This window comes from Perissodus microlepis, chromosome 14 (assembly GCF_051167445.1).
Source record: "Perissodus microlepis isolate ML-2025 ecotype Zambia chromosome 14, ASM5116744v1, whole genome shotgun sequence".
In the NCBI taxonomy this organism is placed as follows: domain Eukaryota; kingdom Metazoa; phylum Chordata; class Actinopteri; order Cichliformes; family Cichlidae; genus Perissodus; species Perissodus microlepis.
Window position 1 is genome coordinate 14,570,263 of NC_140474.1, and position 13,477 is coordinate 14,583,739.

Here is a 13,477-nt window from a genome sequence, read left to right on the forward strand (position 1 = left end):
TAACAGCTTTAACTCTTCTAGGAAGGCTTTAAACAAGGTTTAGGAGTGTATTTATGGGAATTTTTGACCATTCTTCTAGACATACATTTCAGAGATAAGACACTGATGTTGGATGAGAAGGGCTGCCCTTCACTCTAATTCATCCCAAAGGTGTCTTGATCCATGCTCAGTAATTCAGGTAAGTAAATGCCAACAGGTTGATTCTGTTCATCTGGACATAGCATTTTAAACCATCCTTATAAACCTTATATAAGGTTGGGGAAACCTGAAGTCAGCTGAGAGTGAAGAAGTCACTTGGATGAGTGACAAAACATTTCTCCTACTGAAAACACTATGTCCAATGAACAGAATCAACTTTTTGATAGTAAATGATAGTAGATGGTAGAAGCAGTCTGCATGCCTACATGCATGGTTATATATACCTGTGATTGAAACACCTAAATTCAATAATTTCGATGAGTGAGTGTGAATACTTTTCGCAATATGACCATATTAATGTCACTGGTATATTCATATGCATTTTAAAAATACAATCTTTGTAACCAAAGGATGAAGTGAATCCAAACCATTACTTACATATTGTTTTATTTATTTTTTTCAGAACGATGATTATGGAGCTCCCTTTCCCATTAAGTTCTTTTTTGTGTTCCTTTCTGGTTTCAGTAAGATGATATAACATTTGGGGAAAAAAATGCAAATCAGCAGTCCAAAACTGGAGGCAAGAATAGCAAATATTTCTACAGCAACACTAAACTTCCCTGGAGAGCTGACATACGCTGGGATAAATGTAATCCACACTGCACAAAATATCAGCATGCTAAAGGTGATAAACTTGGCTTCATTAAAATTATCAGGCAGTTTCCGAGCCAGAAAAGCAAAAATAAAACATAAGAGAGACAAAAGTCCAATGTAGCCAAGCACAGCCCAATAACCTACAACAGAGCCCAAAGCACACTCTAAGGTGATCTTATCTTTAAATTCCTTAAAATTCTTAAATGGAAAAGGCGGAGAAATTGTTAGCCAGATGACACATATGAATACTTGTATAAGAGTGAAACTTGTAACACAGAGTCTCTGCTGTGCAGGTCCAAACCATTTCATTACATTGCTCCCTGGACGTGAAGTCCGGAAAGCCACTAAAACAACCATTGTTTTCCCCAGAACACAAGAGATACAAAGGACAAAGGTGATGCCAAATGCTGTATGTCGCAGCATGCAAGACCATTCAGAGGGCTGACCAATGAATGTCAGAGAACACAGGAAACACAATGTCAAAGAGAAGAGCAGCAGGAAGCTCAGCTCAGAATTGTTTGCCCTCACAATAGGAGTTTTCCTGTATTTGAAGAATATTAACGCCACACCAGTAGTCATGCATGTTCCAAATAAAGATGCAGCAGTCAGGAGTGCTCCCATAATTTCTTCATATGATAGAAACACTGCCTCTTTCTTAATACAGGCATCTTTTTTCTCATTTGGCCAAAACTCAGGGAGGCATCTCACACAGCTGACAGAATCTGAAAATTGATAATGAACCAGATGTTACACTTCATCAATAGATTTTTCACTTTTCCCCAAGTGCATAATTTTCTGTGTTTACATCTACTTTATCCTATATCATTTCTACAATTACTCTAGTAAGCTACTGATGTCACACAATTATAAAGAGAAGAAGCAACATGCTTCCTGACATTTCTACACTTTCTCATCAACATAGTAGATGATGCATTTCTTACATTGCTCCAGTTTCTACTCTGCACCTAGCCAAATATAGAGCATACAAAAATGAAAAGAGATCAACCTACAAACCCATGTTATCTGCTGAGTTGACTGTTTTGTTTTATTTTTTTTATTTCTATTAACGTTGAAGATTTGGTGTCACCTGGAGTTGACTCTTGAACTGTGAAAAGACATCTGGCATAGGTCTTTTTGTCTGTTTCTTTTTTGTTTTTCCTGTCTTGATGACAGCCTGGTATAAGGTGTATTTTACTGGGTTTGGGGGATATGTGAATTAAACAAAAATGCAAAACCTGCCTCACTAACTTCTAAAGTTTCTGTTAGAGCACAAAACCTGTAATATTGCTGATCTCGCCATCTGCACATCTTATACAGTCATAGCAGCAAACAGGCCTTCCTTTCTGGAGAACCTTGCGTGTTCCTGGGGGACATTTCTCACTGCAAACTGACACAGGCACCTGTATGGATAAATGCACAATGACTACAACAAAAGTGCCTGTATCATTTGAGCTTTATTTTTCATTGCCTCAAATTCAAACCAAATTCAAACATTCAAAATCTAATTTGTAGCTTTTAATTACAGTTTTAATTATTTTCTAATACCATACCTGCTTTGTGTTACTTTCCCAAATTAATGAGTTATTTTGCAGAGTCAGCTGTTTGTCTGGAGAAAGTGATGCATCGTAAAGGCCAACTGTGACAAACTCCACAATACTGTTTTTTCTCGGCTGCCAGTTTATAATTTCATACTTTGCTGCTGGATCTCCATTCTCATCAAAGTAAACCTCATCTCCTTCTTTTGTTTTGAAATAAATTTTTAGAATGCGCTGCAAAATCTAAGAAGACAGGCAGTCTGTTAATTTATTGAATCTCATTTTGTAACACAGACAGCACAACTGCTACTTTTTGTTCAAATGTAACCTCACCATGAATGGATCTAGTTGCACATTTTTGTTACATGTTTCATTACAGCTGAGGATGTTGTGAAGTGCATGGGCCACTGCATACACTCCTTTGTAGACATTGTTAAAGATAGACATAAGTGACATATCAGTGAAACTGTTTTGAACTCCAGTCATATCTTCATGTCCAGTGCACTCCCTCGGATTTTCTGCTGTTGAGTTCAACTCCTTGAACTTACAACTAAATAGTGTCTCCCAGAACTCAATAAAGAGTTCATTATTAGATGAATTCAGTGATTTCACATTCAGTATAAACTCTTTCAAGCCACTGACATGTGCTTTTGGAATTGAAAGACCAATGGCACCATCCAGTATGTGATGTATATCCATCGCAGCTATTTGGGAATCAGATATCCAAGACTCACTGCCTACCCACTGGTACCCAGTTAGGCCATGGACAGACAGTTTATTTATTAGCACATCCATATCCATGTGTGAAAGAAAGGCAATGATCACCTTGGAGGTTGAAGCCTTTATAATTTCAATGATCTTTTGAATTTTTTCATAGGGATCTGTCCTAAAAAAAGATACAGAATACTCTAGACAGATGCCCATCTGCTGTGCAGTTTCTGTGAATGTGACCATGCCATTGTTTCCATAATCATCATTGGTTCGAATAGCTCCAACCCAAGTCCATCCAAAATACTTGACCAAATGGGCCAGGGCTCTGCTCTGGTAGTAGTCACTTGGTATTGTTCTGAGGAAGGATGGGTACTTGGTTTTGTCACTGAGACAAGCACATGTGGCAAAGTGACTGATCTAAAAGAGAGGAAAAAGAACTCATTCACATGGATGAAAACACAAAGAATGATATATATTGATAAAGTGGAACAATAAAGGCAAATGGTTTTTGTTTGGGTTCTTTTTTTCAGAAATTCTTACATTTCTACCAATCCTACCTACCATTGGTATATAAAATGGCCCAATTACAGTTGATATTGCCATGCAAGGAGATGAAGAAGTCTCTCCCAAAATGGTCTGCACTGATGCAGGTCTGGTACAGGGTACTCCAGACACTGCAGAAAAAATTTCATTACCATTTACTAAGGCAAGTGCAACTTTTATACCTCTGGCAATGGAGCCACAAGTATCATACATTTTATAGCCCAGAGAGACTCCTGGCAGTAGATCTGAACTGTTGTTAATCTCCTCAATGGCAAAACGCATAGCCTGGGCAAACTGGAACTCTCTGAAATTCAAACTTGATCCAAACAGTAAATAATTGATATAATATTTAGTTTCACGTTGAAGAAGACACAGAACATTGTTAAATGTCACTCAGTTAAAATCAATCCGTCAGTAACACAACTGAAATACATGAATATCTAAACCAGAATGAAACAAAAGACCTGACACCTTTTTTTTTGGAGACCACTTTTAGATATTTCAAAATTGAATACATTTTTGCAACGTTATACCTGGTACATTGCAGTGGCAGTGGTTTCTGCATGTAGTTATCCTTTCTGTCTTTCCAGCTGCTGTGAAAAGAGAACATCCCTCCTAGTATAATATCCCCATTCTTAGACAGTTGGGGGTTCTCAGGGTCCCCTCTTCTCTTGCATATCTCCTCACTCTGAGAGAAACACGCTACCAATAACAGTTGTAAAAATGCCCACCCCTGTTCTGGCCATTTCTGCGTAGATGGCATGCTGTCTGGAAAACCTAAACCACTGGGTGGCATTATATGGCACTGTATACAGTAAGACTTGTATTTATACATTTTAAAGTAGCAAAAATTTATCCCTGTGGAACAAAAAGGTGGGGTGAGAGGAGTAACTCTGTGATATACTATAGTCTTATTCAAAATATATTCTATATGTGCTTAAATCCCAAATATGTATTTGTTATCAATTTTTTAATTGACTGAGATACAGTTTAAACTACATTTTCTTTAACTTTAATTAGACTCAAGAGAATCTGATTTAGTGCTGGCTCAAAACAACAACCTGCTTTCTGATTTAGGGCTGGCTCAAAACAACAACCTGCTTTCTGATCTATGGTAGGCTCAAAACAAAAACCTGCTTTGTTATCTTATATGCAATGTTTTTCTAACCAAAGGAATATCCTGCTAGTGTTGTAGTTTAGCTTGTACTTGTCTGCTGTCTGGAGGCAGAAGGGTTGCATGTCTAATCTGCTAACAATAAATAACTTTATCAGGGATAAATATGCGTGTTTATGCATATTTGTGTGTTTGAGCCTTGTTCAAAACATGAAGCTTGAGGTGTGAAGGACGATTAGGATGTTGGTGGCCTTCTCTCACCCTTCTGTATGATTCTTGATATATTGAGTCTGTTCTGTTCTTTAAAATAAATACAACCTGTAGCCACTGCTAACATGTTTCCTTACATATTGTAACGCACTCGATTACAAGTTAGTTGATTGTTGTGTTATTGTGTTCACATTGCCACTCACTTATGGCATAGCTGCTCCACAGTCTAGAGGCCGTTAAGCCTATCAGTCATATCAGCTAACTATGACAGAGTAGGAGAGCATGCTTGTGGCTGGCTGAGAGCATTTGGGGAGTGGGAGCATACTTGCCAACCTTGAGACCTCATAATTAGGGAGACATTCAAAAGGGCTGTTGTGGGGCCATCTCACACTTCATCCATGGAAGCCATGACAGTGGGATTAAGGAGGTCCTCAAAATATTCTTTCCACCGCCTGAATATTTTCTCAGCTGAAGTCAGCAGCGCTCCACCACCAGTGTAGGTAGCGCAATCGCTTTCCCCTCCTAAGTCGCCTGACAGTGTGCCAGAATCTCTTCGAGGCAGTCCGAAAGTCTTTTTCTGTGGCCTCTTCAAACTCCTCCCACACCCAAAATTTTGCTTCAGCCACTGCCCAAGCCGTGTTCCACTTGGCCTGTTGGTAGCTATCAGCTGCCTCCAAATTCCCACAGGCTAACCAAGCCCGTTGCCATGTTCAAACACGGTGTTCGTTATGGCCAAACTGTGTTTTGCACAGAAGTCCAACAACAAAACACTGCTCACGTTCAGATCCGGGAGGCCATTTGCGCCCCTTCAGGTCTCACTGTCATTGCCCACATGAGCATTGAAGTCTCCCAGTAGGAACACAGAGTCCCCAGGTGGAGCACCCTCTACCACCCTACCTAGGGACTCCAAGATGCTGGGTACTCTGAACCGCCACTTGGTGCATAAGTGCAGATGATGGTCAGGACCCGTTCCCCGACCCGAAGGCGCAGGGAACGAACCCTCTTGTCCACTTGAAGAAAGCCCAATGTACGGACAGGAAGCCGAGGAGATACTAGGATACCCACTCCAGTCCACCACCTCTCTCCAGGAGACTGGTTCTAGAGCCCAAGCCGTGCATTTAGGTGAGCCCGACTATATCCAGCTGGTACCTCTCAACCTCACACACTAACTCAGGCTCTGTCCCCATCAGAGAGGTAAAATTCAATTTCCCAATTGCCAGTCTTGGTATCCAGGGATCAGTCCGCCAGGGCCTCTGCTCCTGACCACCACCCATGACCCCTACGGTGCCTCCTGCGGGTGGTGGACCTGCAGGAAGATGGGCCCATGTCCTTTTTTTGGGCTGTGCCTGGCCGAGCCCCATGGACTTAGGCCTGTCTTGCCCTTGGGCACCCTCCCTGGGCCTGGCTTTAGGGAGGGGCCCCGGCAACCCTATCATGGGCAGGGTGAACTCTTCCCTAAGTGTTCTTCTCATAGGGGCCTTCTGAATCACTCTGTGTTTGATCTAATCCCTCACCCAGGAGACCCTAGGTGAGGGATTTCCAGGTCCGTCGAGGCCTGTGTATTTTAGCTCTGTGTTTGCCTTTGCTCAGTGTCGCGTCGTACAATCAGATTTTGCCTGTGTGTTCTAGTTTGTGTTTTTCCCTGGTTTGATTTCTGTTTTCTGCAGTCAGTGTTCAGTTCATGTTTTGTTTTTATCGCCAGCAATAAAGCTATGGTTTTCAGCGAGTCCTGCTTTTGGATCCTCACCTCTGCCTACCCGCACACAGAGCCCTGACAGAATGAAAAGGAAATTAACAAAACAAAGGAAAAGGCCAAGCAGATGGTCACAACACCTATGGATTTGAAGACTAAGATAAAAACATGCAGTAGCAGCAGCACTGACATCACAACAACAGCTGAATCCACCAGGTCTTTGGGGGCCGCCTCCAAACCAGCCCACAATGGATTATCAGCAAATACCATTGCGAGGAAGATGAACTAATGATTTTATATGTTATTACAAATGACATTTGCTACAGTGAATGAATGTCATTTCTGTTAATCATCAGCCTAATAATTAGGTCTGATCTTGTCATATTTCCTTGACCTGACTGTCTCATTAATGCTGTTGTTACTGAACATCACCAGCAAATGCTATTGTATCATTACTGAGAGAAATCATGATGTGTAAAGAATTAAAAGGTTTACACTGCATGATTGCTTTGCATATGAGTCACACCCCTGCTAAATGTTATGTTCTGAGTTCTTTGTTTTCAGAGCGTCCAACATGACCACACCACCCAACTAAATGCCAAAGGAGGGTAATTACACATGTTTACTATAATGCAACAGAGGTAGGTGGAGTGCAGCAAAGCTTTCATGGTTTAATAAAATAATAAACATTGTGAATTGGTCCAATACCAGATACCTATTTCCAAGTCTGACCTATTGTGGTTCTGTGGAGGAAAAGACTTGGATTTCCTGCCTCAGATGTGGTCAGGAACCTGTACAATGGTAAGACTACTGCTTCCAGTGACTGTAATAGGGGACTGGTCGAACCTAACTCCAATACTTTTGTGGTTAAGATGATTCCTCAATTTTAATATTTATTTCATAAAGATTGTGATACAAATTGGTGTTATTGAAGTTCTAAGATGTGTGTCTAATGAGCATGTGTTACCTAATTAAATTGTAAACGTGTTTACATTCATCCTGTTGGGGAATCCCTAATAACATGTGGACCACACTATAATACCCAATTGGCTAACTTAATCTGATGATAACATTGCAGGTCCATTTGAAAAATTTGTTTTCAAGTCACTGAGGGTGGTATAGAACAGGAAGTCCTTAGACTTCCCCTCTCCGCTCTTGGCGTGTTTGGTATTGTGTGCTGCACTCTCATTCTTAAAAACATAGCTTCAGATGCCATTGTTAGAGTATGGCAGAGGACCTGAAAAGTGAAGACAACAGTCAAGAAAGCCAGAAGGAAGGTACTGAGAGAGGAAACTTCCTTCCATGGGTTATAAGTTTTTTGTTCTTTTTCCCTCCAACATTCAGGTCATCAGGCTTGTCCAGAGGACCTCATTTTGCACTCTCCTGATGGGAAAGGATGATGGCCTGTAAGGTCCACTAACTTTTATTAGAAGAGTGACAGATTTTTCTCACCTTCTGGGGACTTCTGAAACAGGTTTAAGAGAGGAAGACCACTCTGGTCCAATATCACACTGATACCAAGAAAGGACATGAGGCTTTAAGCTGGATTATGGATTTACATGTTAAAAGGTGTGAAAGTAGAGATTTGTTTTAATTTTTTTAAACAAATTTTTAATATTTGCGTGCCCCATTGTCTTACATATTACAATTACCTCACAATTTTTATCGCGCACTTATATTTTATCTAAAATAACACATTTATATCTTATCTTTTATTACACAAATCGGTGTTGTAGAATAGAGTGTTGAAAAGATAATGTCACGCCCATCCAAAACCAGACTGCTTAACAAATACCACAAGGAATAAGTTCTCTGTTTAGACAGTCGGTGGTTGTTTATCTGTTCTTCTCATTGCAGAAGGAGATATCCATACCAGGGGGTATGGTGATCCATGGAATGGACCCAAGGCAAATAATGGGAAACAAGTCCACGACCACAACCTTTTGGCCAATCAAATTAACATTTTGTTTTTATATCTCATAATAAAAGTGTTTACTACCTGGGTGCTCTTTATTCGTACAGATTGCTGAGCTGTCTTCTCTCATAAGATGAACCCAACAGTAGTGAGAACTGTGCACTTTGAATTAAGTGTGTGTCAATCATAATATACTCAATAAAATTTATTTTATTTAATCATAAATGTTAAAGTCAGGCATTGTCTGAATGATTGCTTAGTCCTTCTGACCACACACTAAACACCTCAGACAAGATCTGAGCAGTGTGCTATGTTTGCATTCTCTGCTGGTACAAAAAAAAAACAGCACAGAAGCACACACACACACACAAACTTAATATTTTAATTAAATAACTTATTTATTTTAAAGATGGTGGTCGTGGAGCACCCTTCCCCATCATGTTCTTTTTCGTGTTCCTTTCTGGTTTCAGTAAGATGATATAACACTTTGGGAAAAAAATGCAAATCAGCAGTCCAAAGCTGGAGGCAAGAATAGCAAATATTTCTACAGCAACACTGAACTTCCCCGGAGAGCTGACATATGCTGGAATAAATGTGATCCACACTGCACAGAATATTAGCATGCTAAAGGTGATAAACTTGGCTTCATTGAAATTATCAGGCAGTTTTCGAGCCAGAAAAGCAAAAATGAAACATAAGACAGACAAAAGTCCAATGTAGCCAAGCACAGCCCAGTAGCCCACAGATGTGCCCAGAGCACACTCTAAGGTGATCTTGTCTTTAAATTCCTTAAAGTTTTTAAATGGAAAAGGAGGCGAAACTGTTAACCAAATTATACACATGATAAGTTGTATAAGAGTAAAACTTGTAACACAGAGTCTCTGCTGTGTAGGTCCAAACCATTTCTGAACATTACTACCTGGACGCGTTGCCCGGAAAGCCATCAAAACAACCATTGTTTTCCCCAGAACACAAGAGATGCAGAGGACAAAGGTGATCCCAAATGCTACATGTCGCAGCATGCAGGACCATTCAGAGGGCTGACCAATGAATGTCAGAGAACACAGGAAACACAATGTCAAAGAGAAGAGCAGCAGGAAGCTCAGCTCAGAATTGTTTGCCCTCACAATAGGAGTTTTCCTGTATTTGAAGAATATTAATGCCACACCAGTAGTCATGCATGTTCCAAATAAAGATGCAGCAGTCAGGAGTGCTCCCATAATTTCTTCATATGACAGAAACACTGCTTCCTTTCTTATGCACGTGTCTCTTCTTTCATTTGACCAAAATTCAGGGGGACATCTCAAACAGGTAACAGAATCTGCAAATTAATGTTAATACAATGTTAAAATTCTGGAGATTTATTAGATTTATGCATTTGAATCTACTTTACAGCATATTATACTCACTAGCACACTAACTATTACTCTACATTGGTCAGGCTACTGCTAAAGCTACACAATGAGAAGATGAAAAAAAATGTGTTGACAATGCTTTTGCACAGTCAATATGAAAAATGGTAAATAAGTCACTTCAAACATCGTTGGCCATGTTTCAGTAAAACTGACACTGATTCTGAACAAACTGCAGCATCAAGAAATTACATGCTGTGGTATAAAGCAACTGGTGCTGGAACAACAGCGAAAGTTATGATAGATAGGGAAGGTTTTGAAGCAGGGAGTGTGCTCATATTATTCACAGTAGGCTGAAACAGCCCCATATTTCACTCTTCATTTGCTTTATGTATAGAAAAAAAGAGCATAATTATTAAAATTTCTGAGGGGTTTCCTCAATGTTGCGAAAGAATGAAAAAATATGCTGGAACATGAACAGTAATATTGCTTGTAGTTCATTAAAGTTTTTATTGAAATATTACCACACCTGTAATGTTGCTTATCTCTCCCTCTGCACATCTTATACAGTCGTAGCAGCAAACAGGCTTTCCTTTCTGGAGAACCTTGCGTGTTCCTGGGGGACATTTCTCACTGCAAACTGACACAGGCACCTGTATGAATAAATGTACAATAATAACCATGGATAAACTGCATGTATGATGATCTTTACAATCATTTCTTAATTTTATATGCATGAAGTTCAAATGTTTTAAAATAACACCTGGTTATAATTAATTCTTTATTCTTAATAAGCTTATTATTTGTACTCATTGTTTATTGATCACTCACCTGCTTTGAGTTTCTTGCCCAGATTAAAGAGTTATTTTGCAGAGTCAGCTGTTTGCCTGGAGGAAGTGATGCATCATAAAGGCCAACTGTCACAAACTCCACAATGCCGTCTTTTCTTGGCTGCCAGTTTATAATTTCATACTTTGCTGCTGGATCTCCATTCTCATCAAAGTAAACCTCATCTCCTTCTTTTGTTTTGAAGTAAATTTTTAGAATGCGCTGCAAAATCTAAAAACATATGTAATAAGGCAGTTAATACACTGACAGATATTTAATAGATCTACTGGCTTAATGACATGATCAACATATGTTGTCTTCAAATTTAAACAATTCTTCTTGTAACTCGATTTGAACAATATAATTTTAGATAGGCTCACCATGAATGGATCTAGCTGCACATTTTTCTCACATGTTTTATTACAATTAAGGATATTGTGAAGGGCATGGGCCACTGCATACACTCCTTTATATACATTGTTAAACATAGGCATGAGAGACATGTCAGTGAAGCTATTTTGAACTCCAGTAAGATCTTCATGTCCGGTACACTCTCTTGGATTTTCTGCTGTTGACTTCAACTCCTTGAACTTACAGTTAAATAATGCCTCCCAGAACTCAGTAAACAAATCATTATTAGATGAATTAAGAAGTTTCACATTCAGCATGAACTCCTTCAGGCCAGTGACGTGTGCTTTGGGAATGTAAAGACCAATGGCACCATCCAGTATGTGATGTATATCCATTTTTGCGGTTTGAGAATCAAATATCCAAGACTCACTACCTACCCACTGATAACCAGTCAGATTGTTGAGAGAAAACTCATGTAATAGCACATCCATATCAAAGTGGGACAGAAAGCCAACAATCACCTTGGAGGTTGAAGCTTTTATAATGTCAATGATCTTTTGAATTTTTTCATAGGGATCTGTCCTAAAAAAAGATACAGAATATTCCAGACAGATGCCCAGCTGCTGTGCAGTTTCTGTGAATGTTGCCATGCCTTTATTTCCATAATCATCATTGGTTCGAATAGCTCCAACCCAAGTCCATCCAAAGTACTTTACTAAATAGACCAGGGCTCTGCTCTGGTAGTAGTCACTGGGTATTGTTCTGAGGAAAGATGGGTACTTGGTTTTGTCACTGAGACAAGCACATGTGGCCAAATGGCTGATCTAAGAGGGGGGGAAAAGGCCATGAAAAAGACAAAGAACGCGATAAAATTTAAGATGTTACAAGGAATAATAATGACAATAGTCACATTGACCATTAAAAATGAAAAACATTTTTTGCACACATCCACATTTAATTTCAGTTTTCACTGTGTTAAGCACATTATATCCCCGCAAAGAGGCCTATCTAAAATGAGTCACATTTGTGTTTCCAGAAAAAAATATTTTTAGCTATCCTACCCACCATTGGTATATAAAATGGCCCAATTATGGTAGCTATTGCCATGCAAGGAGAGGAAGAAGTCTCTCCAATTATAGCCTGCACTTGTGCTGGTTTGGTACAAGGGGCCTCAGGTGCTGTGAAAATAATTTGATTACCATTCATCAAGGCTAGTGCAACTTTTATGCTTTGGGCAATGGAACCACAAGTATCATACATTTTATAGCCCAGAGAGACTCCTGGCAGTAGGTCTGTACTGTTATTAATCTCCTCAATGGCAAAAAGCATAGCCTGGGCGACCCGGAATTCTCTGGAATTCAAACTTCATTCAAACAGTGAAAAAGTTGACAATAGATTACTAACACATGAGATACTGAAATCAGTCAGTTATATTAATGAAAAAAAAAAACAAGAAACAAGAGAAAAATGTTTGGGTTTTTTTTCATCTTAGATCATTTATCTATTTTAAATTTATTTTTATAATGTTATTTACCTCGTGCATTGAAGTGGCAGTGGTTTCTGTATGTAGGTATCCTTTCTGTCATTCCAGCTACTGTGAAAAGAGAACATCCCCCCCAGTATAATGTCCCCATCCCTAGATAACTGAGGGTTGTCAGGGTCCCCTCTTTGCATGCACACGGGTTCTTTTGCCTGAGAGAAAGATGCCACCAGTAACAGTTGGAAAAGTGCCCACCCCTGTTCTGGCCACTTCTGTGTAAATGACATGCTGTCTGTAAAAAATAAACCACTGGGTGGCATTGCAAGTAACCTAGTCTAAGTGAAACATGCAGACTTTATTTATACATTTTGAAGCAGCAAAAATGAATAACAGAACCATCATGCTTCTTCTATGTGGAAGGAAAAGGAGGGGCCAGAGGAGTGGCACTGCAACACACTACACTACTCTACAATATCATTATTGATTGAATCAGATGCAATATAACATTTATAGTTTCAATAGCTCCATGAAGATTCAAGAAAACCTTTATTATCTTTTAAGATTATATTTGGAAATGTTTTAATTTGATAAATGAAACTATATGATCTCCTTTCCTTTCACTATTGTATTTTCAATCAGTTTTTCCAATATTTGCACAACGAGCAAACAGGAAGAAAAAAAATCAGACATGTTTATATTCTGGTTTCAGTTTGTGTACAGTGAGGAAAAACAGCCATCTACAGTTTTTGAGGAGTGAAGCTATTCAGTTCTATTCAGTTCAGTTGATATTTATTTATACTCTTTCTCTGCAATTGATCTCTCTGGGTTAACTTGAGAAATCCCCTTCTCCAAACCATCAAAATTTTTCAGACCTTATTCCTACAAGACTGCTCAAAGAAGTCCTACCACTTGTTAATGTTCCAGTCTTAAATATAATCAGTCTATCTCCATTA

The 13,477-nt window shown here is 39.2% G+C and overlaps 2 protein-coding genes across 2 annotated transcripts; both read right to left on the minus strand.

The window, feature by feature from the left end:
• Positions 1-609: 609 nt before the first annotated feature.
• Positions 610-4,290, minus strand: LOC146373646 (extracellular calcium-sensing receptor-like). The gene is made up of 6 exons (XM_084949735.1): positions 4,115-4,290; positions 3,600-3,897; positions 2,661-3,455; positions 2,343-2,570; positions 2,069-2,192; positions 610-1,514 (listed from the first exon to the last, which is right to left on the minus strand). The coding sequence occupies exons 1-6, from the start codon at positions 4,189-4,191 to the stop codon at positions 610-612; spliced, it is 2,427 nt and encodes an 808-aa protein (XP_084805861.1). The 5' UTR covers positions 4,192-4,290.
• A 4,621-nt stretch (positions 4,291-8,911) lies between these two features.
• On the minus strand, positions 8,912-13,038 carry LOC146373647 (extracellular calcium-sensing receptor-like). The gene is made up of 7 exons (XM_084950126.1): positions 12,999-13,038; positions 12,579-12,747; positions 12,110-12,407; positions 11,074-11,868; positions 10,697-10,924; positions 10,395-10,518; positions 8,912-9,834 (listed from the first exon to the last, which is right to left on the minus strand). The coding sequence occupies exons 1-7, from the start codon at positions 13,000-13,002 to the stop codon at positions 8,912-8,914; spliced, it is 2,541 nt and encodes an 846-aa protein (XP_084806252.1). The 5' UTR covers positions 13,003-13,038.
• Positions 13,039-13,477: the final 439 nt, after the last annotated feature.